Below are 24,301 nucleotides of genomic sequence, written 5' to 3'. Positions count from 1 at the left end.
CCCAAGATCAGTATTGAGAAAACAAAGTTTGCAGCCATGGCAGCAACCGTTGTCTCTTAAATGTTACCCTTTACAGGGCTTGGCATCCTTAGGTGTAAGGGAGACTGAGGTGAGTGAACAGGGCCAAAGGAGCTGAATACTTCAGCTCAGGGAATGGCTGCTCCTGTTGCTGCCTTTGGGTGCGTGCGATTGCATGTACATCTGTGGACGTGCCTCGCACGTACGCTCTGCTACCTTCTGCCACCGTGATTTCAATGTTACAATAATTCCTGGTACAAATGAGAATGACACAGAAAAGCTGCCTGTCAGTTATAAGAAACAACTGAGGCTTCTTGGCTGTTAGCCTGCTTGGAGTGATTGTTATCTTCAGCTGTTTTCAATAAGCTTTGCAAATTAGAACTAATGACCGAGATAAGTCACTAAGAACATAACTCATGTCTTATATTTAGAAGGTTTATCCTTCCTCAGTTGCTAAAAAACTGTGGTTTCACATGCAGTCAGGCTGTGAAACTTCATCTGAGCAGTGATTGTACCCATGCACTCAAATTATCCCATTTCAGAATGGGCTTTTGATATTTAAAGTGTCCAAAATCTCTCTACATCTAAGACACCTCTTTAAATCCTTGTTGCATACCTTCCAGTGGATTGCTTAGCTTTTAGATTAGTACATTTCAGTAGGTTGTTTTTTCTCAAGGTCTGAAATGAGTATGCTTTAACACAAGTCTAGAAAGAACTTATTATCAGGTGAGGACTTCCCAGCTCATGCTTTGGCTTCTGAATGGACATGGGTACACCCACCTATGTTATACATGCATGTGTCTTTGTATGGAGAAATGTAGGGAAGCAAACAGAGTTTGTTTTAATGAAATGACACATTGCTGCTGTTCTAGGATAAGTTTTTTTTTTTTTTGTAGCACTCCAGATTGATTCTAAAAAGTGATAACCACAAGTGCTTAGGGAACTATTGAAACACCATAAACAGAAATGCACCCATTGGTCTTGGTCTTTGGGTTGTGGCTCAGACCTGAAAAGAGGTCCTTAACTGCCTGTACTTCAAAAGAAATCTTATTTCCCAGTAGAGTTTTACTGAAGAAGAAAAGCCATCAGATATTGAGACAGAGAACCTAGTGGGATTTGGGCATCAAAATATTCTAAATCTCTCAGTTTAAGCTCTGAGAATCTGAGAATCACTATCTTTCCATCTTTGAATCACTGGTTTGGGCTTCACCTGTGCTGTTTACATCCAGTAACTGCTTTGAGAGGCTTTTGGAGAGTGACATATTCCCATGCTCTGTCCACCTGCAACAGCTCCAAAGGAGAAGATTTCAAAGGGAACAGAAAGGTGGGTGTGGCTTCAGACTATTGAAGTATAAAGCTAACTCCTTGTTTGTGACAGGACAGAAAGACAGATGGAAAGTTGTACTTAAGTTTTTGTGAGATTAGGATGTACGTTAACCGTTAGTATCATTACCTGTACTGCAAATTGTTCTAAATGCATGAATGAGAAGCAGCTTTAAGAACACTGGGGGTTTGCGATTACTCTGTGGTTGCTGTAAACAGCAAAACAATTTGATTTGCATGGCTCTGCTAGATCTAGCTGAGAATAGGTTGGAAATTTTCTTTCAAAACACCTTTTGTCAGAAAACTGAAATGTCTACTAGATAATTGTTCTGTGAAAAAGTAAAAGTTGTCTTTAGTAATTAAAAAAATTGTAAAAATGGAAATATTTACTATCTAGGGAAGAGTATTTTCCAATGAATTACACTATTAGTACCATTAGCTAATAGCTATGAGCTGTCAACAGTAATAACCACACACATGCACACACACATATTGTTTTTAGATAAGGTTGCATATGTTAAGAAATGGCCTGTGAGCTAATGGTAATTGAATTCTGTTATTATTGCTTTAGGGTTTCACACATACTGACTGGGGCAGAACTCCAACTTTCCCTGCACATTCTAGATTTACCGGCTTAGCTACTTGCTGCAAGAGAGCTACTATTGACAATTATTAAATGGTACCAAAGAAGTTGGTTACCTGACATTAAGTGCTGATGTGTATAGGCTACCCGATGATGCAAATTTGCTTAAAATATTTCTGATTCCCTTTTTCTGTGAGGTTTTTTTGTCTTGTGCTGCAGTAAAGAATACACCTGAAAGCGTTCTGCATCGTGGCTCTGGCTAGCTTGACAGAAACGTGTCGCATCCACCATGCACACAGATTGGATTTGCTGGACGACTTGGCAGTTCAATACTAATGCCCATCGAATTGCAGCCTACTGTGGGAAACGTGTGTGAACATGCTGGTTACAAGTTTCTGCCCAGAAGCGCAGAAATCTGGCAGTTTGTCTAAGGGTGTATGTGCGTGCATTTCCATCTCTGTGCCCTCAAAGACCGTTCTCTTTTCCCTTTGCCTCCGTGTTCCCCTGTGCATACTTTCACATCGTCATCGTCCAAGCAACCCGGGAAAGATCTGGCATTAACCCCTCCTCCCCTCGTTCCGTCTCCCTCCGATTCCTTCCCGACCCACATTTCCCACTTCTTCCTTCCCCCACACCGGCGCTGCCGCCCGATTCGAGCCGTCTCGCTCCCGCGGCTCCGCCCGCAACCCGTCGCGCCCGGCCCTCTCGGGCCCTAAAGTCCCCGGGCAGCTGTGAACGAGCCTGTGGCCCCGCCCCTTCCCCCTGCTTGTTCCACCATTGCCTTCCGAAATTCCATCTCCGCCTTTGAAGGAGTGTACGCTGAGCGGGGCAGACAGGGCAGCCGCACCACCCGCGCCGCTTCCGTGCGGCGGCTGCCCCGGGCGCGCCGTGCGCCCCGTCGAGCTCCCCGCCGAGCTCCTGAGCCCCAGCAGAACGGGCCGTGCCCGGCGGCGCCGGGGGCTGGGCTTAGGGCCAGGCTCGGGGCCGCCGGGAGGCACGGGGAGATCTCAAAGAGAAGGAGAGGCGGCGGCGAAGGGGGAGACGGTCCGGTGTCTGCTGATAGCTGCTCCCGACCCTCCTGCGTCCCTGCCCGCGCAGCCTGCGGTGAGCGGACACCATGGCCGGCGAGATCGAGCATCTGAACAGTCGGGAGGCGCAGACTGTCTGCGACGGCCTGGAACGCTACGAGGACACGCTGCGGGGCGCCGTCCGGGAGATCCATGTGGACATCCAGCTGTTCAAGCAGGGAGTAGGCCGGCAGGTGGAGGAGGTGCTGCGCCTCGCTAGCCCCCTGGCACACGCTGTCTCTGAGCTGCAGCAGGAGAACCGGCGCCTGCGGGTACAGCTGGAGCGCCTGTCTCGGCAGGTGGAGGCCCTGGGCAGGTCGGCGAGGTTGCCGCAGGAGTGGGTGAACGAGGCAGCGGAGAGCCCTCAGGTCGTGGGGCCCGGCTCGCCGGCTCAAGGTTCGGCCGACGACGCATTCTCCGGTCGTGCCAAGCTAACGGTCGCTGGCCGGAGCCAAGTAAGTGGCCAACGAGACAGCAGGAGGGAGGGCCAAGGGCATGCATGAAGGGATGCTTCACGGATGTTGCACGGGATAATGTTTAGGGACACGGGATTCCTCTTTTGCGGCACGGGGTCAGTGGTGTTATGGGAGGTGCTCTGAGAAATGGTCTTGGCTGTGATACCACCTGGAGATCTACCTGACTACGGCCCTTTTTGGTCAGACTGGGATCTTGGTTAGAGTGGTAGCAACCTGTCAGTCCCCTGTGGTTAGAAATAAGAGGAGATGGGGCAGTCTAGGCTATCAATGTACGTGTGTGCGCAAGTATTTTTGTATCCTTTTTGGACTCCATTCTGGGGGATCTGTGTTCCACCAATGCTGTTTGCCAGTTGGCAAGCTTGCAGAGGGGAGTAGCTTAGCATATAGCAGGCAGTGGCTTCCCTAAGATGACATCCCACAGTGAGTCTGTTTTGCTGTCCAGCCACTGTCCCTCACTGCTGCAGCTTGTCCCTGAGAGGTCGACGCAAGCTTTTGTGGTCTCCGTGACCTAAACTTGCACAAATGTAGTCATTCCTCCCAGTGATAAAACTTTCTGCAGTGTAATGGAGCATTGTAGCTTGGTGCACAGAAATCCCAATAGTGGAAAGCTCATCTGGTACTGAGATGTTTTGTGTAATCCTGTCTGCGTCTGTCTCTGCGGTAAGAATTGCGAGCTCCTGTGCCATCCGTGACACCAGGAGAGCGCAACCATTCGCTATGCTGTGATTTGGTTGCATAAAACTGGGGTACTAGACACTTGGCTTTCACAGATGACAGCCTGTTTTACGTCCTCTTGGTTAAGCATGTCTTAAGGGGGTTTTAAGACTGTTGGAGCTTTAAAAAACTGGTCTGTGGTCTATCCAGGCTTGGGGTTAAAGAAGAAAAGCTTGGAAGTTAAATTCACTAGAATTGGTGGGAATGAGCAGAGTCTGTATTGCATTCCAGCCCTCTTTATTCGTATTGACCTGTGAATGGGGGCATTGGGCTTCCTACCTCTGGGCAAATGGAGAGGTAAAACTGCTTTTTGATACATTCCAGCAACTGCTGCCTTTCCCCCCTGTGACAAAGGTAAGCAGCATCCATACAACTTCCATAACTGCTTCCTTTTTGTTCTGTGGAGCTATCCACGCTTGCTTGTATTGCAAGGAACTGAAGTAAGCTGAGTGATACGGAAGGGACAAGGGATTATGGTCCCTCACTCCATCATCACTGCCTACGCTGTGGTGTATACTTCACAGTCTGTGGACACAGAGTCTTGCATCAATGTTATGGCCAATATCCAGTTTTAGGTATCGGTCTGCGTTAAAGCACAGCTTTTGTTTGGATAGGAACTTTCCTGCTTTGCTTTGAGGGTTCAAGGAAGATCACTTAAGTGCTGATCGTTCTTCAGTGCCCTCTCAACAATTTATGTTGGAGAAGTTCCCAAGTTAGCAGAGCTGACCGAAAGGGAATTTCAGTACTGAGAAGTATGGGAGGTGCAGCTACAGCTATACACACCAAATGTGTGCAGTGAAAACATGGGTTTGTGGGTCAGGTTCTGATGTGGCTGCACGCAAATGGCGAAAGACCAATACTTGATTGCTGAGACGGTTGCTCAGATTCTCTGTAATGAACACTGTTCCTTCAGTTGATTCCAATTTCTGGTTATATGACTGAAGCATTTGAAAAAGAATACCATAAATGGCACTGTGTATATTTTCAGATACACGAGCACCTATAATAAAACTGGTGACGCTTCTAGTCTTAGTAAATACTTCTATAATGCGAGACATGAGAAGCAAATAATACTGACCTGGAAATAGTTGCAAATCAAGACGTGCTCTTTTGCTCCTGAAAAGATTTACTGATTGAGTTCCTTTTTACTGTGGGGTTGATGCAGCAGATTCTGAACATCTTTGGTATCTGAGCCATTCTTTTCTAATATTGCTAGATTATTTTTCTTGGTAATTTCATTAGGAAAAAAAAAATGAATCCAGGGAATTCCAAGCATAGTTCAGAAGCAAGGACACAAATCTCCTTTCAATTCTAATCTGGGAAATTTCTGCTATGATGTCCTTGAAAGCTGATAAAGAGCAGTCTAAATGATGGTTTAGGTAGAATTTTAAATGGCCGTTAGCCACTCTGATTCGGAGGTCAGTCTTTCTGTTATTTTGATATCAGACTGCAGCTCTCTTAACCACACCAGAGTCTTGAGAGCTGCTTTCACAAAGGTGGAAAATAGGGGCTATTTGAAGAGGTAGTTTCAAAGATCTGGATCCTGGAGCCATACCTGTGCTACTGAGTGTTTTAAAAAGTTTTTTTTGTTGGTCTGATTTTACATTTTGGCAGGAGCTTTGTAACTTATGATATTTCCACAGTTTTTGTGATTGAGCATGATGCCTTTAAGAGGTAGGACTAAAAGTACTTTAAGGGTGTCCTGTTTTAAAACTGTCAGAAGAGTTTCTGTATAACTTGGACAGATGGCTGCAGAGAATCTGCCTGCGGTCGTCAAAGCCGCAGAGAGATAGATAGCTGGCTATGACCGCCTATGAAAGTCTAAACGAGTATTACCCATTGGGATCTCTCCCTGATGACCTGATGGCACCCAGCACTTAGTCAGCCTGTGAGTAACTACATAAGACACAACTTGGGTGTATATAATCACCTACGTATTTCCAGCAAAGATGGGCTGAGAGAGCTGTGGTTATTCAGCCTGGAGAAGACTTCAGAGAGACCTCATTGCGGCCTGCAAATGCTTTAGGGGGCTTACAAAAAGGAGGGTAAGGGACTTGTTTTTGTATGAGCAGATAGCAACAGGACAAGGGGCAATGGTTTTAAACCATTGAAAGAGGGCAGGTTTAGATTAGATGTTAGGAAGAAACCGTTCACTCAGAGGGTGGTGAAGCACAGGTTGCCCGGGGAAGTTGTGGATGCCCCATCCGTATCAGTCTTTGAGGCCAGGTTGGATGAGTTCCTGAGCAACTTGATCTAATGCATGGAATCCCTGCACATGTCAAGGTGTTGAAACAAGATGATCTTTATGATCCCTTCCAACCCAAACCATTCTATGGTTCTATAATGACAAGGAGATTACATAATTAATAGAGCATGACATGCTCTATTTCCAAACTATCTTAACTCCTATGTTTGATAAAGGAAGTCTGTTGGTTTAACTTATTATTATCTTATACTTCCTCCAAGTGTCCTTTTGGAATGGTGACATTTCAAGGTTGCCTTGATCCTTATCTAGATTATTTTTGTTGTTGTTTGTTTTGTTTTAATTCACTGTGGCATAGCCACAGGCACCTGCTGAAACTGTTAAGGAAGAATTGTTTCCTCCTATCCATGTATATCCAGGCTTACTTCAAAAAAGGTTCTATGAGAAGTACTCCTGTTGTTTTTCTTCAGTGCAATAGTTTCTCTAATATGTTCATGGAGTTCCAAGCTTTTTCTTCACGTAGCAGGGTTAATTACACATAGAGAATACTAGTATTGTCTTATGGACAATGGTTTTCTAGTAGTAGAACTAAGGGGTAAATGTGGTACACCTCTTGCTGGTGTCTAGCTGGCTTGTTTGCATTTCCTCAAAACTTCATTGTTCCCAGTATCTGATATATCAGTGATGTCTATATATGCAAGGAACAGTGTGTGGAACCTTGCCTTTGTGGCAGTCAGTGGCGACATTACTGTTCTTCTAGAACCAGTGATTTGTATTGTGACCCTTGTGGTAGTTGGTGGTTTTATGAAAGACTCTGAATGACTGAAATCTTACCACTTGAGTGAGAGTAGTATCATTTGTGTCTGTCATTCTTCTAGAATTTGACCCTGCTGCAAACAAAATCTTGAAGACATAACAGACATGCACCTTAGATGTTCAGCGAGGAAATAAAAATTGTATTTCTTTTTTTTCCTAATCTTGTCAACTGGTGCTTATTTTTTCTGAATGCATTGAATTTTTACTACTGGCTTGCGAAAATTGCAGCTTCTGGTTATGGATCTCCAAAGTGTAACTTCTTTACAGCAAAGGAGGAATTCCAGCAGCCCTATAGCTATGGAAAGTATTATCACCCTCCATTACATGGAGACCTCTGAGCTACACAGAGATTAGCTCTACAAGCAAGCTTGGATAAGGCATCCACAATATTAGAGTTAACTTTCTTTTCTTCAACTTCATCAGTTCTTCATTGTGTTGTTGTCACATGAGTTGTACAAATGCGTACTTAAGAACAGATATGTGTAGTTCTCCCTCTGCTATTTATAATCTATGTAACCAGCACTGACAGAAGTAGTCTTGCTAAACACATGGGTTTGTCAGAAGCTTGGCATCTCCAAAGTGGATTTTGAAAGTACTTCAGCCTGACACTACTAAATGCATGTCAGAATGTGATTTCAAATCCTCCCACTGTTCTGTCAGCACATGGGCCTTCTTCCCCATCCTCCAGCCTGGTATCAGTTTCTTCTTTGGCACTGTTAGCCAAACTGTAGCAGCCAGGTTTGCATGAAATAAGGTAATGCAGCACTTGACACTGCATTAGAAAGCCAGTTCAGTGCGTAGAATGCTACGTGACCTTTGCAACGATCATGTAATTTGATGATTTTACTCATCCACACTTCCCCAGCTTATAAAAGTAGATTCATGTTTACGGTCTACACAGGCATTCTTCACATTCAGGTCATAATGACTGACATGAATGGCTAAACAGTTCTAACTGTGTATCATGGGTACATTCTAGGGAGCTGCATTAGCTATGCTTTACATTTCAGTTCTGGATATGGGCAATAATTGTTGACTGGGATCTCAATTGCACTAAATGCAGCAATAAAAGTTCTGAACCCCTGATTCTGTGTGGTTTCTATAATTAGTATTTATTTAATTTGTAATTTTCTCAATCCTGGCAGCTAGTAATAACCAAGTTTATTCATGCACAGTACCTTTTTCAAAAGTTTCAAAATAGGGTTTTTTTCCCCAGAAATTAAAACATCTGGATACAACTACGCAATCAATGAACGTTTTTGTGGACTGTGTGTTGGGGAATTTCTCTCTACTACTTGTAGCTACTGCTTCTTCTTGGAAACTTAACTGCAGCAATCACGTATCTGTGAAGCAGTTTCTTCTTCCTTTAGTTACGCAGCCAAAAAGCACATAGTTCCTCACGGTTTAACATGCCCCTTCACCCCCAAAAAAACCCCAGCCCAACCAGCCAAAAAACCCAATCAAACGAACAAACAAAAAAACTCCACAACCTCCTACTAAACCCACAAAAAAATTCCTGGCTGATTTTTCTGGAATTATATTGACAGCCATTATGAGGAGAATTTATGCTTTTGCCAGAAAAAAGCTATCCTTACAGAAGTTATAGATTATAAAATAGCTGTAGTGTCCTAGGATTGAATTTACTTTGTAATGCCTATACAATATGTTTTTATACTGTAATTTCTTTCTGCAGCAAATAGAAAAAAAATGCACAGCATTATTCCATGCAATCTCAAACAATTTCTCCACTGTTACATCGAGTCTTCTGTTGATCACCATTGCAGTGGATGGTGATACCTTTATCTAACAAAAGATAACACCTCCTAGGTGCTTGGGGTCCAGTTAAGGATGTGTGTGTGAAGATTGATTTAAGTTATGCATTGCTAATGGTTCATTTGCAGGCTCGGCTCCTGGGGTTAGGTAGTTGTTCCTTTCTTATTTTGTGGTCACTTGCACAAGGAAGATCTGTTCTTGGCAGGTGTTCCTGGATATTCTTCTCACTTTTGCTGCTGTTTGAAATTTAGCTGTCATGTCTGTTGTCTGTTCTGACAGAGCGTAGACCTGGATGACCACCAGAAACCTGAGTTTAGAAGAGTTTTTAGTTCTTCCATCATTGAAAATGGGCATCGATCTTCATCAGGTAGGAACAGGGCATGAAATGAAGTAGCACTGCTTGTAAAATACCTGATCTTGGCAGTCATAGAGCAGGAGTCACACTGGAAGGGTTAGAATCTGCTATAGTTTCAGGATGGATCCAGTAGCACCAGTACTTTATTTCATAACTAGGAGTTTAATTTTTAAACTTCGGCGTTACTGTTAAGCACGTACTACGGTGTTTCATAAATTGGAGGCTATTACTGCTGCATTACCTTGAGACACGAGCGGTAAGGCCTTCTATGCTGGGTGCCATTGTAGTCTTGCATCCCAAAACATCTTGCAAGTCACCCGTCCGCTTCTGTCATCCTTCAGTGGAGGAAGGACTTACCATCTCCGCTTTTGAGAATGTCATACAGTGTTTCATAAAACCATAAACAAAAATGCCTCTTCCTTAACTAGGGCAGGAGATTGTGTGAGTGGCAGGAGTGAGGGCTGTGCAGAGGGAGAGAAGCTTACCAAATGCAAATGCTACTATATTAATGATCTGAAGACATTGTTCCTGCTGAGATTCGTGTAGAGTAAGTGTGATGACTGAAAGGGTCACTTGGGCTCGGGTTGTTTCTACTATGTAAATGGTACAATGTTTCACAGGGATTAAGTCAAATGACCTGTAAAATAAAAGTTGTTGCATGAACATTGGTTTGTAGCTTTGTTACAAACTGCAAACAAATTTACTTCCTCTCGCCCATTTTTTATTCAGGTCAGGCAAAAGTCACCCATGAACTGACCTGCTTTCAGATGTCAGAATCTTCGTCCCCTGAAGCCCATGCCCCTGCAGTCACCTTACAGATGCCCCACCTTCCCGTTACTGCAGTAACCAGGACATCTGAGAAGTTTTCAGGAGAGAACATCTGTCCAACAGGAACAACCAATACATCTTGCCTGCTGGGACAGGGAAAGAGCGCAAATACAATGGGAGTAAAATGTTCCAACCAGCCAGGTAAAAGAGAAAAGTAACTTGCTGAAGCTGCATCCCATTGTCTTTCTTCAACTGCTGCTATGAGTATTGTCCTGTGACCTTGTGGTAGTTATGAAACCTTGCTTCTCTGGCTATATATCCCATTGCGGGACACTCCAATTTGGAATACTGTGGGTCCTAGCTGGAGCTTTCAGCTGTAATGTCACATCTGCAGAGAATTTTTGTGCCGAACGTAGTTGAGTTTTTAGTGAAGCGTATCTTACAGCACAGTTACTGAATTCAGTAAGTTACTGAATCTCTTAAACATGCCCAGCTCTTTTCATGAAATTTGTGGACATTTTTAGTGCTTTGGGACTGGAGGCCCTGTGAGAAGTTAGGCAGATATTTGGCCAACAGGTTCTAATAGTCATTTGGAGGAAGGAATGACACAGCAGTCTGACACATAGACACATGCCAGTGATTGCAAAATCTTAGTTATATTGAAACTGAGTTTAAAAAAAAAATGTATGGAAGCCATTCATCCTTGGCTGTGACACTTAGAAATTGGACTATATATATGGGTCAGAAATTACAGAAGGAGACTGGGATGGGATTGCTAGCAAGAGATAGGGATCATTTGCAGGTTATTCTTTTGATTTTTATCTTACTAAGACTAAGAATATAGCAAACACTTCCTTTGTCTTTGTGCTGATACAGTGAAGGACTGGAATTCAATTACAACGAAAACAATGGATTCATCTGCCACCGGAGGTGAGTGTTCCTATCTGCATGCCCTTATGCAACAAAAATTGAGAATGATTCCATGCTCTTTGGGGGATTCAGATCTGAGCATGTAGTTTTGACTTGTAGCTACACGGTAATACTAATATTGCTAACAAGCCTGTATGCAGACTCATAGAATCATGAACACTTGTTTCTACTTCATCAGATTCTTAATCAGTTCAAAGTGAGGGGTACTTACCCTTATTTGCACAGTGATGTTTGTGTGTATCGTTAGGCAATCTCTGCAGTGGAAACCATAAGCGCCAGAAAAGTGTGGCAGGGAGACAGCTTGAGCAGTGAAGATTTCAGCTGATCAAGTGAAAACTGTGACTGCATGCAAGGCAGTTGGAAAGTGGTGTGCCCACCCACGTATATTGAAGCAAATTACTTTGAGCAAGATAAAAGTAAGGAGTCTCCTTTGTAATATAAATGTGGCAAAGGACAAAATGCTTTAAGGATTTCTGATTTCAGCTGAAATAGATGAGTTGAGCTCTCTCCAAAAGTACCTCTGATTGCTGTCACCAAGTTGTTACTGTCTGCACAATATACTGGCATTTCACGGTGGTCTCAAGTGTTGGTTTATTTAGCAAAATGTGTAGCCCTTCGGGAATAAGGATTACATTCCTCCTCATCTGAAGACATCTGAGATTGGCATAAAAATCTGCCAATTGTTAGTGGTCACAAATTTGTCACATCTGTATGCTGGTATCTACCAGTGTGTTTTACATGAAAAATGTAGTTGATCTGGATCACTTCTATAAGAGGGGAGAATTCTGCATTTTCAGAGAGCAAGAGCGATCAGGTTGAATTGCTTCTAAGATGGCAGTCCCTCGTGTATAGAAGGAGCTTTCAAGAAATTAGTTGCTGGTTTATGCAACAAGTTTTGGCTTTGGTATGTTAAAATTGGGCAAGATGTTCCACTGTTCTGCAATTATAGAGCATAGCTGGAGTCCAGAGCTGAGCCCTAAGACGCAAAGCACATAAGACAGAACCTCATAGGTGGAGGGAGGAAGATGCAAAGTTGATTTTAAGCCACATTTGCAACTTCGAGTCTGTTCTACTTTACAAACTAAAATGTATTCCTGGTAGAAATTAGGTAATTTAAATTATGCACTCAATTACATTAAACTCCCCAGGGCTTGTCTGCTAGAATGACTTTTGCAAGCACCACTTTTTCCTTTAACTGAAATGTCAGTGGCAGCGTGCTCTCCTCTGAGGATTGCACAAGGGCCTGAAGTCATCTGACCTTCCGACTGCAGTTTTATCAAAGACATCCTCTCAGAGTCTTTTCTGGTATGCTTACACTATCCTTGCTGCAGTGCAACAATTTTACAGAGGAACTGAACTGCTGGGGAAAATCCTTCCCCAGCTTGTTAGCTTATATGGAAGTCAGAGGCCTGCAGCTTTACAGTGTGGTGAGTAAAAATCAATGTGTGTCTATCCATCAGGAAAGCACATGAGGAAAGTTTCTATTTGAAAGCACATGAGGAAAGTTTCTGAACTAATGCATCTTTTCTGTTTTTATATAGAGAATGCTACTTCTGTCACCAAGCCTGTCTCAACTGTGAACTACGGGCTGCGTAGTGGAGCCAAAACTGGTGAAAGGTATGCATTTTTCGTGACATTTTGTTAGGCCATTGTGGTCAATGTAGTCTCAAGGGACAGGTGTTCTGCTGACTTGGAAAACAGGTGAGTCCCAGATGCTGTTTTTAAGCACTGGATGTGTAATCGTACATTAATCTATTTGCCCCATCATCTCTTACATTAACATAGGTAGTTCATTTAATGTATGTATGTACATACATTAAATTACATTAATGTTCGTAATGTATGTACTATGTCCATCAACATGAAAATGGGCATATTCCTCTTAACCACACTTCTACTTTCAGGGAATAACAAATCAGTGACTACTGGAATAAATCACACTATCTGTACTGAAACCATCCTAGTGATGTACTGTACGTAGTAATTTTCATTCAACACAGCAGTCCTTACATACATACCCTGAATATTCTCAGGTGAAATGTACCAGGTTATTATTGATTGTACTTCTCATGGGAAATCAGCAACCTGCTCTATATATCATGCTTGCTATATGTCTAGTTTGAGGATCACTCATTCGCCCTAAATCCCCTGCATGACTTGCTCTTTTGTACCTCTGATTCCTATATCAGGGCCATATCCTGGTTAATCCTCACACCTTTCTTTCCATGAGGCATCTAGTAGGCTGAACATCAACATCACACCTGTGATTACAGCTTTGGATAGCCTTAGCACATTTAGCTCTTTTTTTTTTGGGGGGGGGGGGGGGAGGGGGGAGCGGGGCACACTTCTTCAGGCTGCCCCACCAGTGCACTGAAGAACAAATGAGTCACTGGTGCTGTATTTTAAGCCTGTTAAAGGCTGTGGGCTTTCCTCTGGGCTAAGTGGAACAGAGATGAGAAAGGACAAAATTTTACAGAGCACTTTCAAGTAGACCTAACATTTCCACATTGTTTTAGTCTTAATCAGTAAGATTATCAGTGCTTGATAGTGGTGGATTTTTGTTGGGAGGAGGAAGTTGTCAGGTCCTTTGAAAACAATTTTAAATATACTCATCTGTGTTGAAATTAGTACTTTGGGCTTATTTTTGGAAACCAACATATGATCACTACCAAATATCCTTACTTTGGCTAGCCTAGAGTTTAATTTGTAGATAAATGTCTTGCTGAGGACTACTACACATTCATTATTAACTCAAGAGTTGCAGTTGCTTAGTAGAGGATTACATGGTATCACAATTACTCCTGGCATATCCAGACAACCTTAGCATGCAAAATATCCATCAAGAAAAACATTGGAGAGAAGAAAGTTTAAATCTCTTAAATTCGGCTTGTATCTGCCTTGAAAACAATCCCAAATTAGGTATTACATTTCTTCTGAGGTAGTCCCGACATCAGCACTTCAATATTTGAGTCATGATATGCTGAGCACCCTGGAGAACTTGGTGTCATACCCGACCTCCATCTGTGCCAGAAATTAATGCGTGACACTGTTGTCATTGTTCTTTGCCTGTTTCCCCATCTCTGTGATGTGGAATAATTCCAAATGCAATGTTTGGCTTGCTTCATTAATGCCAATGAAGCAGTATATGGCTCAAACAAACACGAATTAGAATGTAATCCCGTATTTCTCAATCACATATACAGCTTGCAGTCAGTAAAGCAACACTGTCAGAAGGTCAGAATTCTGTGCGCTCAAAGTAAAAATTTCAAAAGTACTTTCTGATTTACTCTTCAAGTTTCATTTTAAAAATGTCACAGCCTCTGAGAAGCCTGAAGTTGGAAATCGATGGGATTTAGTGCTCCTGTCTGGCCACAACTTTTTCTTTTGTCTTCTTTTTTTTCTCAAAGGTTTTGAATTGTTGTTCTGCTCAGTGCTACAAAGTGCTTATGGCTTGTCCAGCTGTGTCTTATTTGTAACAGTACCTTAGGGGCTTCAATACTTAAGTGCTGTTGCGTGTAATAATAATTTTACTTTTATTACCATAGCTTTTGACTCATGCAGGTCCTCTTGAAATGGATCTTTTGGAAGGTTTAGAGACAACGGTTGAACCTTTATGCTGGCTCTTGTCACTGCAGAGTGTTACTCTTTTGTTTATCACATACTTTTCACGTTATCTTTCTCCAGTGCCATTGACAGTTACTGTGAGGTGACCCCCAGCTCTTACTCACCTCCTCCTACTGTGCATCGCCAAGTTGAAAGGAGGCGAGAATTGGTGCGGTCTCAGACGCTCCCGCGGACTGCAGGAACGCAGGCCAGGAAAGCGCTTTTGGAGAAACTTGAACGTGATGATGGAAAGTACGTCTCAGTCCTTGTCTCCAGAACGGTTTGTTAATGGGAAACTAATTGGTCAGTTACTCCCAGCAGAGTACAGCTGGGTGGGAGAACTCTCTCCGTGTCGGATTTGGAGCTAAGGGACAATATGAGGCCTCTAAAGTTTCACTGACTTTACAGACCAAGCCTTGGAAATTCACAGCTACAGACTCCTCTGACTTCGGAGTTGTTCAGCTGAAGGCAGCAGGTGCCTTTTATCAGGGAAGAGTTCTGTGAAAGCTGCCCTCTCCATCATTATAGGAGATTGCAAATATAGTGACTTTCTGTTGCCATTCATTGAGGATCAAAATATGGACACTTCTTGATTGGAGTATGATTTAAATAAAAGAGGGCTTGGAATTGGAATTATGGCTTTTGTTTAATAAAAATTACGTTTCTCTTGCAGGGCCAACAAGTCAAGGTTTCAGCAACATGTTTCTCAAATATCACCTGGGCAGGGGCTGACCTGGGCAAAGTTGTATAAATATTCCTGACAAGTAGGTTTAAGTTTTTCTAGAATGTAATTTAATCTGGTCTCTGTTAATTTTCCAGAGGAAAAGGAGAATCCAGAGCTAAGCTGAAGAGGTCGCTGAGTTTTGGGGTTGCCAGCGCTAGCAGCATTAAACAAATTCTGTTAGACTGGTGTCGCTCAAAAACCATAGGATACAAGGTAAAGATATGCTAGTATTTTCATCTCTCTCTTTTTTGTTTCAAGAGAATTTGCCAAATTCTGTGCTCAAAGAGTGAATGTAAAATATGCTAGAGAATGAGTTAACTTCCTCAAGGTGATCAATTTTTGTGTGGGTAACACAAACACGGTTTGTGAAGGCAGCACTTCAAGACTGTCAGTGACTGCATGAATGAGATTCTGTATGTCTATTAAAGTTTTTCTAAAAGCTGACCTTTTTGTGCTTATGGATATAAATTTCAGTATACGCTCAGACCTTTTTTTTTTCTTAGTTGCAGGCTGTAATATTTTATTCACATTATACATGACAAGTTCTGAATACATGAAGACTATGGCCATTTTGCTACATACAGACCCAAGTACTCTGTTAGTATTTGACAAATGAATTTGTAGTAAATGGTTGAGTTTGAATCACATTGTGAGTAAATTTTTATGAGGTAGCATCAGTGTCACTAAAAGAATACAGCAGTTGAGATTTTATTCGTTTTATCTAGCCTTAAACTGCAACTGTCAAAGAAATACAGAATTTTTTTTCCCTAGGGATTGTTTTGTGTGTATTTAGTATGTTTTTCAATGTTACTAAATGTGCATAATTATTGCTAAACTGTACATTATAGTTTAAATAAGCAGAACTAATTAGAATTATGGTTAATTGCTTACTAGAAAAGCTGGGGCTTGAATTTTATGTGATGGGAAAGCAGCATGAGACAAGAGCACAAATACGTTCCTTTTCACTGTGGCATTTGAAAGTAACAATAAGAATTTGTTTTGAGAATCAGGTTGTGCAGTAGATATGATTTTTCCTATATTTCTGCCTATCTGTGTGTAAACAGATATTGAATTTGGCAAAGCAAGTAAGCATAGTCTTTATCTAGTGTTATTCACAAAATGAACTGTTCTTCAATTTTAGATCCTCCATAGGGTGAATATGGTCATGTATTAGTAGTGTCCTTAGTTTCCACAGATACTGAGCTGGTGCATTGGGCCTGCTCCAGTGCTCACTGGTGTTGATGAGATTCTTCACAGTATTTTCAGTGGGCTTTGGATCAGGGACCTTGACTATGCGTCTGCTTTGCATCTGGGTATTTCAGGCAAAGAGCTTTTATTGCTGAGTGTGCCATTTTTTTCCCAGAATGTCAACAATGAAATGGACATACAAAGATGGGAAGAAAAAAATAAAGCCTGTGCTCTTGCTGGTGGGAAAGAACAATAGAAAACTGCATTGAACAAAACCAGCTGCTTTTATTTGTTCCCTTGTGCTGCATTAATATGTGTATTTTTTTATCATGACAGCACATTGATCTCCAGAACTTCTCCTCAAGCTGGAACGATGGGATGGCATTCTGCGCTCTTGTGCATTCTTTCTTCCCTGAAGCTTTTGATTATAATAAGCTTGACCCAGCTAATCGCAAGCAGAATTTTGAGCTGGCCTTCACAACGGCTGAGTGAGTACATTAGCGCTCTGTGAAGTGCTTCCAGTTCAAGTCTAATGCACCTGAGCAGCAGTGAAGAGTTTCATTATTATTCTTTTTGACTCTGTATTGATGTCTTGGAAGGCTACCTAGAACAGAGGCTAGACAGTGTTAAAGGAATAAAGTAGGTATTTAGTAAAAAGGCCTTCAAAGGATACACCTTGGGCAGTACAAGAGCCTGGCCGAGGCTACACCCGAGATGGACGATGGATCACACGTTTTCATGCTTTTGTAAGTTTTGGTCCATTTACATATTGGGGTTAATTGTCCAATTACAGCTTCATATTATGAAGCCCCATCCTCCTAGATTGCTCTCCTCAATTCACTGCTGTTTATATTTTTTGGGCCTGAAGCTGCAACAGTGTCTTTGGTTCTCAGGCTGGAAAAGGATTGTTTTGTCTGACTAAACTGTGAAGAGAACTTGCTAACACTTTATATGAAGTTCTGACTTATATACTAATGCAGTACAGAATCTGGATAATATGAAAGCTAAAACTTAAGGCATCAGTATTACTAGCTTGCATGTATCATGCCAAAAAAAAAAAAAATAAAGCTCTGCGGAGAGAATGCATAATACATGTGAGAGACTTCACCTCTGACTGTACCTTGTTTTGCTTGAAAAAGAACAAAGGTTGAATTCAGTGTAAGTACAGATCAAAGGTTGTGAGCTTCTTGGTATCTCAACCAGGTAACTGCACTTCTGAAAACAGGCAGAGCTAATACCTTCAGTCACATTATCCAGATTCTTTTTTATGCCGTATAGCAGGTAATTAAATGCTAACTTATTTGTTAAAGTCATTATGAATGTGAACCTGACAGTCAGAGGTAGTAACATTTTTGAGCTTGTATCAACATGATTCTTACCTTAAGACCTCTCCATGTGGTATGCAGCTGGGTTTGGTACACTTTTTCTAAATGATAACAGGCGGTAGGAACACATGGCTAATGAGGTAACTTAAAGAACTGGATTTGCCATTGGCCATTCAGAAAAAACCTTTGAAATTTCTTGATATAATGTTGTTTCTCTTTATTACAGCCTCTAGCAAAGGAATTAATTTGAGAAATACAAGTATTTTTATAAGTACACATATATGTATATATAAAAAATTTTGTTGCTTGTCAATGAATTGAAGGAGATTCTGTGATACTTTTAGGTGATTGATCTCTAAAAAACGATCTACAACTCTCAAAGGAAAGCTGCAGTGTTCTTCTACCTCAGTTTATGTAAACAGTTAGTTTAGGGGAGAACAAAAGACACCACAAACACAACACTAAGAAACATCAGGTGAGAGAAAATTACAGAAATTACTATTCATAGCTATGATTGCCTTTAAACTGATTTATTTGAGTGCCAGTAAAGGCTATTTTCTCAGTTATTGCTGGTCACCCCAGTATTAGCTATGCTGATAAAATTGATTCCTGCCCTTGTGATTTTTCATCTTAAGCCTCTGCAGATCTGTTCCTTTCTGCTGGTCCAGATCACTCACATCTTGAAGATATGGGGTGGTGGAGAACAAACAATTCGCAGCCACATAGACCTTCATCAGCACATCTCATCTTCTCTTGAGTTTTTCCATTCTTTTGGAACTCCCTATATATTAACCAAAAACTGAGACATGGGCAGAGTAGTGTGAGATTGGGCTACATGCTACAGAGGAACGTGGAATGATAGTGAAGAAAGCACCACTCCTCCAGGGCTTAAGATCAGATCCCACTATAAAGCAAGAGACGGAAAGAGCAGGAATATTCCGTGGTCATAAAAAGAACAATGTCCAGCCTGACCCTGCTCAATTCATTGTGAAATGAAATGCTGCCAGTGAATCTCAGGATTTCTTAAATGCTTCAATGGTGCTCAAATCAGAGCATCAAATGAATCCTGGAAGCAGTTATGTAACTCTTGATTTGCTGTATCTGTTTTATTGTTAATACAGGAAAATGGCTCACTGTGACCGTCTGATAGAAGTGGAAGACATGATGGTGATGGGTCACAAGCCAGATCCCATGTGTGTCTTCACCTATGTCCAGTCTCTGTACAGTCATCTACGACGCTTTGAATAAAACCATCGACACCCCTCCAGCCAGAAGGGTCAAATACAGCATGCTAATGGGAAGACTGACATTTTGCAAATGGAACACAGTATTATTCCTTGCTTTGTACTGTCCCTGTAAGCATTTGCATACAGCTGTGTAGCTGGCTGACCGAAGTATTGCTGAGCAGTGCCCTGAAGTGTTGATCACATCACCGTGTCAGTAATATGGAAATAGGTTTGAAAAAGACAAGAAGAAATTGGCAAAGGCAAATATTGTAATTTTGGTGCTAGTAGTAGATTGGATTTTTATATTTAAAGATCACAGGAAGCAAATGTACTTCTCCTGTCTGTAAGTCTAGGGACAATTTTATGCAGTGATTCTGCTATGAAGGTAAAACTCTAGAAGATAGCACCTTCAGTTTCACTTCTCTATTGAACATAGTATAAAAGAAATAGCAGATGGACAAGGAAAATTCTGTTTAGCAAATAATAACCTAGAGTACTCAATCCCTAGGGCAATAATGCCTCTCCTCCAACCCTACCCCTCCACTCTAGCATACACACACTGAGATCAAACAGGCATTGTTTTGTTCTCTTAAAGCATAAAGAGAGCATAACCTCTTGTCTGATTAGTGTGGTGGCATTTTGTCTGTAATGGTCAAATCTAATAGTATTTGCTGAGAGGGTTGCTAATGCCTCTACTGGCAGTCCTGGATTAATTTCTTGATAAGACTAGCAACAGCTGGGACTGTTCTTTGTCTGAGATTGTGTGCTTGCATGGTTTAGGACTGCAGGAAATATAGGAGCTAGCAAGGTACAAAATCCTTTGAATAGTTGTAATAGAAACAAGCCTGTAATGTGCTTTTACCTGGACTCGGGGGAGAGCAGCTCTTCAGTGTGGACAAGAGTGAACTCTTTACAACTTGTTCAGTACAGATGCTGATTCTTAGACAGATGAACAATACACAAAAATATATATGAAAGATGTGGGAGTTTTGAAATAGTTTCAAAAGCCTTGCACTGGTTTCAGTTCTCAGTTTAATTAGTATTAAAACCACAGTACAGTTACATTATTCCAGATTTACTGGACTAAAAAAAGCCTTCTAAAATTATTTCTTCCCTAAGAACAGGCTCATAGAAAGAAAAAACTGAAAGCCACAAGTTGTCTGCTCATGCTTGAGAATGTTTTTTAACCTGCCCTTGTGCTTTTTGTAGATATTTAGAAAGATTAATTTGGTTCTGTATTGATGACAATTTATAATAAAACATGTCAAGCATTCTTCAGATTTATTGCATCTTTTTAGAATGATGTGACAGATAACCAAGTAAAATCAGTGAAAACACAGAGCTTTTACTTAAAAGATTTTTCTTCCAGTCATGATTCTGTGCGCTCTGAATTTCAGTTTAAAAAGTACGTAAGTTCAATTGCATTTGAAATATGATTTTAGTTCAGTCTCCCTTTCTAGTCTAGTTTACTTAAAAACCATGAATGAAGCAACTGCTTTGTTAGCATATGAATGCCATTGCCTTTAGTTTTTTACTTTGTCATGAATGATTATAATTCTGAGGTGTAAGTGTGAGCCTGTAGCTCTACCAAATGCACTGTAAGGATAAACACATTGTACTTATGTTTTGGGGGAGTTTTGAGGAGAAATCTGTCCAAAACTGGCACACACAATACACCTATTTATATTCTTACAGTAGAATACTTTTTGAGTAGCAGAGCCAAGGTCCATCGTAACTACCACAAGAGGGGCAATACTGGCTTAATACATCGCATTCCTTCACAGTCCGAGGTCATAGATGATTTAACTGTGTGATGTGAGTGCTGAAGACGCAGGTAAGTACTTGGCCAATTTAGGCCTAATAGCATGTAATTATATAAAGGAACTTTTAGACTGTAAAATTATTGCAAATTCAACAGGGTGAATCTACATCCTTTCTGTAATTTAGTTTGTTTTTGCAGCTACCCACAAGGTATTTGTACAGGTTTTCTAAAGTCTTCCTGCTTCAGAGAGGTGATTGTAAAGATATCTGGGACTTACCAGCCACCTGTTTGCAGGAAAGTGGAAGAGTGTAAGCTGAGTTGATCTTCTGATGGTTTGTGTGTAAGGGTTAGGGAGATAGTGCAGTGCGATGACATACTTTTAGAAAAACTTTACAGCTTTGTGCATTAAGAGGTCTGCTCTATATGAATGATCTCAACTATTTAATTGTTATGATTAAATTGAAATTAAAGTATATAATGTGTGCCCCCAATTGATTTTTCAGTATTTTTATTTTTTAAAAAATGCAGAGCACGTGTGTATATATGACAGTGTGTTTAGCATGAATGGTAAAAGAACAATCTATTAAGTCGGCGTAGTATATATTTTACACAAATGGACTGTTTCTTAACTTTTTAAATGTTTCTCTATTATATCTAAAAGTATAACTACAATTGTTTATTGACAACTTGATCCTACTTTTAAAAGCTATATCAGTTTGTTCTGTGCAATATTTTCAAGATAATGTCAGCAGAGACATCATCTACTTTTAAGACTATGCTTCCCATAGCAGCAAAGTCTTTCTATTTTCAAGTGTAATAACTGGATGAATGTTTTTCCTCACTTCTCCCTTTGTGTGATATTTCCAATAAAGTGTTTAATCTAAAACTATGCTCAAACCTATGCTTACACGATATGTAATTATGTATGAAACTATCCCAAAGGTTCCACCCTGTATCATTAATTTAAACCCGGCCTGGCTTACAGAGGTAAAGAGTCCAAAATAAAAGATGGGATTGCTTTGTGTAAGATGCAGTTGAAAGCCATTTTCGGTTATGCTAAAATGCATCTATGTCTACATAAAGCCTCAGAGGAGTTAACATAGAACCACAGACTATTCTGAGCTGGAAGGGACCCACAAGGATCATCAAGTCTAACTCTTTAAGTGAATGGCCCATATGGGATCAAACTCACAACCTCGGTGCAGTTATAGCTCAAACATACTGAGCTAATAGTTTGGGCTGGAAGGGATTGATCACTGTGGTGGTGATCTAGTCCAATTCCCCCCTGCAATAAGCAGGGATGTCCAACCCAAACCATTCAATGATTCTATGATTTCAGCTTTATCAGATTGCTCAAGGCCAAGCCCAAAACTGACCTGGAATTTTTCCAGGGATGGGGAGCTCTCCTGGCTACCTGTGCCAGTATTTTGCCACCCTCACTGTAAAAAATTTCTTCCCTATTGTTGTGGTTCAAAATTATTTTATTGATTCCTTGTTAAGTGGTTTGTTCTGTTGTACCCCCATGTTCTCCCCAAGTTGGTTTACCCCTGGGTTTTACCCTCCCTATAGGTGTCCCTCATGCCATTCCCTGCCTCTTGTTCCAGCTCTTTCCCTGCCTGTCAAGGCTACCCAGGCCTTGGTTCCCGAACCTTCTCTGCCACTTAAACCTCAGGCCAATCCCTGTCTGCAACACCCCTACTCCTGGAAGCCCCATTGGCCCATGTGATCCATCCTCTACATCCTCCTACCCCAACTGGCCCCAGACACTTGATGTAGTCTCCTCACTCCTCCCCTGAAGATTCCCTGTTGGTTCGCTGTTTGTATCCACCCCCTGACTTGTATCTGAAAAAAAACCCTTGCACTATACAGCTAGGGGCTTTTTGTCCTGCTCCCTTTACCTGGAATAAACTGTTCCTGTTGGAACCTCAAGACAGAGAGCCTCCTCCTTTCTCCTCTGCCTGGTCCCTGTCGTGGCTTGTGTCTGGCACCTTAGAGCACGTGGCTCTAAACGTTCTGCCTCTGGTAAATCCCCATACCAAGGCAGTTCCCCACTCCTGGCGTGGCACCGGAGTTCTAAGAGCTAGCCCCGGGTTCCAGCAGCCACTTCATCTTATACCTAGTCTAAATCAACCTTTTTAGTTTTAAACTGTTAACCCTTATCCTGTCGCTGCAGGCCCTAATGAAAAGTTTGTCCCCATCTTTCTTAGAAGCCTCCTCTAAGTACTGAAAGGCTGCCAGAAGCTCTCCGATGAGCCTTCTGGAGGCTGAACAGCCCCAGCCCTCTCAGCCTTTCTTCATGGATTATTTTGGACACAAGTGGAACACCACAGTTCACACCTATTACGTTAGTCTGCTTTGTGATTTCAGCAAAATTGAAAGAAAACATTTAATGATGCTGCAGTGTGAGCTTAACCTAGAGAACTCTCCTACTTCAACACAGTGGCAGCAGTTCTGCTGATTGATTCTCTGACAAATATGACTATCTATGGTATTTTTCATGCAACCAACAAGGAACATGACAACATACTTAATTTAGATCTAGTCTCATGAATGCTGGTTGGTTAGACTCCTCCGCAGAAAACGTGAGACGTTTCCAGGCTGAGGACTTGGCCATTTCACAAATAGTGACCCCATCTTCTACATTGTCCTGGTTTTGGACAAATTAGGGGAAAACACCTCCAAAGGAGCCCCCTATAGGAAACCAAACCCTCCGCAACCTCCCCCCACCACCGGGTTCGGGAGGAATTCCTTCAGAGGGGAAAGTGGAAAAAACTTGTTTATTAAGGCACAACAAAAAAACACTCCCCAGCACAAGAGAAATAGCCCAAGATGACCACAGATGTTTTCACCAGTCCAAGAGGGTTGAGCTGTATCTCTCTTCGCCGCAGAGGGTACGCAGCTTCTTTCGCAGACCCCGGGGGAGCTCCTGCCCGGAGTAGGTCCGACGTCTTCGGGGGGGGGGGGGAAAGGGAACAACGGAAACCGGGAAAAAGGGAAAAAAAAAAATGGCAAAAAAGCAAGCCAGCGAAAAGCAGAGAAAAAAGAGAGGAAAGCAGAGCCAGCAAAGCATGCAGCCAGCAGCAAGCCAAAGCAGCAAGCAAGCTAAGCAGCAAGCCAGCAGCCAGCCGGGGGGGGGGGGGAAGGAAGACAAAACAAACTGAGGACAGGGAACAGAAACCACGATTGGGATAATGAGCATGAAAATGTCCTGTCCCCACGACATACATCCAGACAAAATTCACAATGTGAGGAACCGCTCCTTTGTAAAATCCTTTTTAGAGGCATTACAATGGAACGTGGTAAGCGAGCTGGTGTGCAGAAGAGGACTTACTTTTCCATCCGGACTAACTGGGCGATTACACGTGGCGCGGAAAGGCGATGCGGGTGTCCGCGCAGCCGGCGGTGCCTCCGCCGCTCTCCCCGCGGCCGTTCGTTAGCGCGGCGCGC

At 42.0% G+C, this 24,301-nt stretch overlaps 1 protein-coding gene and 1 long non-coding RNA gene across 2 annotated transcripts; one reads left to right on the top strand and one right to left on the bottom strand.

The window, feature by feature from the left end:
• Positions 1 to 2,738: 2,738 nt before the first annotated feature.
• SMTNL2 (smoothelin like 2) lies at positions 2,739 to 22,382 on the top strand. The gene is made up of 9 exons (XM_053995780.1): positions 2,739 to 3,446; positions 9,253 to 9,340; positions 10,058 to 10,297; positions 10,973 to 11,026; positions 12,568 to 12,643; positions 14,711 to 14,881; positions 15,449 to 15,566; positions 16,878 to 17,029; positions 18,988 to 22,382. The coding sequence occupies exons 1-9, from the start codon at positions 3,042 to 3,044 to the stop codon at positions 19,112 to 19,114; spliced, it is 1,431 nt and encodes a 476-aa protein (XP_053851755.1). The 5' UTR covers positions 2,739 to 3,041; the 3' UTR covers positions 19,115 to 22,382.
• On the bottom strand, positions 18,376 to 24,264 carry LOC128817348 (uncharacterized). The gene is made up of 2 exons (XR_008440169.1): positions 24,186 to 24,264; positions 18,376 to 18,665 (listed from the first exon to the last, which is right to left on the bottom strand). It is a non-coding gene; the product is annotated as an uncharacterized LOC128817348 (long non-coding RNA).
• Between the last annotated feature and the right edge of the window lie 37 nt (positions 24,265 to 24,301).

Source organism: Vidua macroura, chromosome 20 (assembly GCF_024509145.1).
Source record: "Vidua macroura isolate BioBank_ID:100142 chromosome 20, ASM2450914v1, whole genome shotgun sequence".
NCBI classification, from domain to species: domain Eukaryota; kingdom Metazoa; phylum Chordata; class Aves; order Passeriformes; family Viduidae; genus Vidua; species Vidua macroura.
The sequence above is the reverse complement of the archived record's forward strand: the minus strand, read 5'-3'. Positions and strand labels throughout refer to the sequence as shown.

What these genes read in the sequence shown, in the direction of transcription:
- SMTNL2 (XM_053995780.1), top strand. Translation starts at nt 3,042, where the DNA reads ATGGCCGGCGAGATCGAGCATCTGAACAGTCGGGAGGCGCAGACTGTC. An exon ending in CAAAAACCATAGGATACAAG is followed by an intron (nt 15,567 to 16,877) that starts GTAAAGATATGC and finishes TTATCATGACAG; the next exon opens with CACATTGATCTCCAGAACTT. An exon ending in CTGGCCTTCACAACGGCTGA is followed by an intron (nt 17,030 to 18,987) that starts GTGAGTACATTA and finishes TTGTTAATACAG; the next exon opens with GAAAATGGCTCACTGTGACC.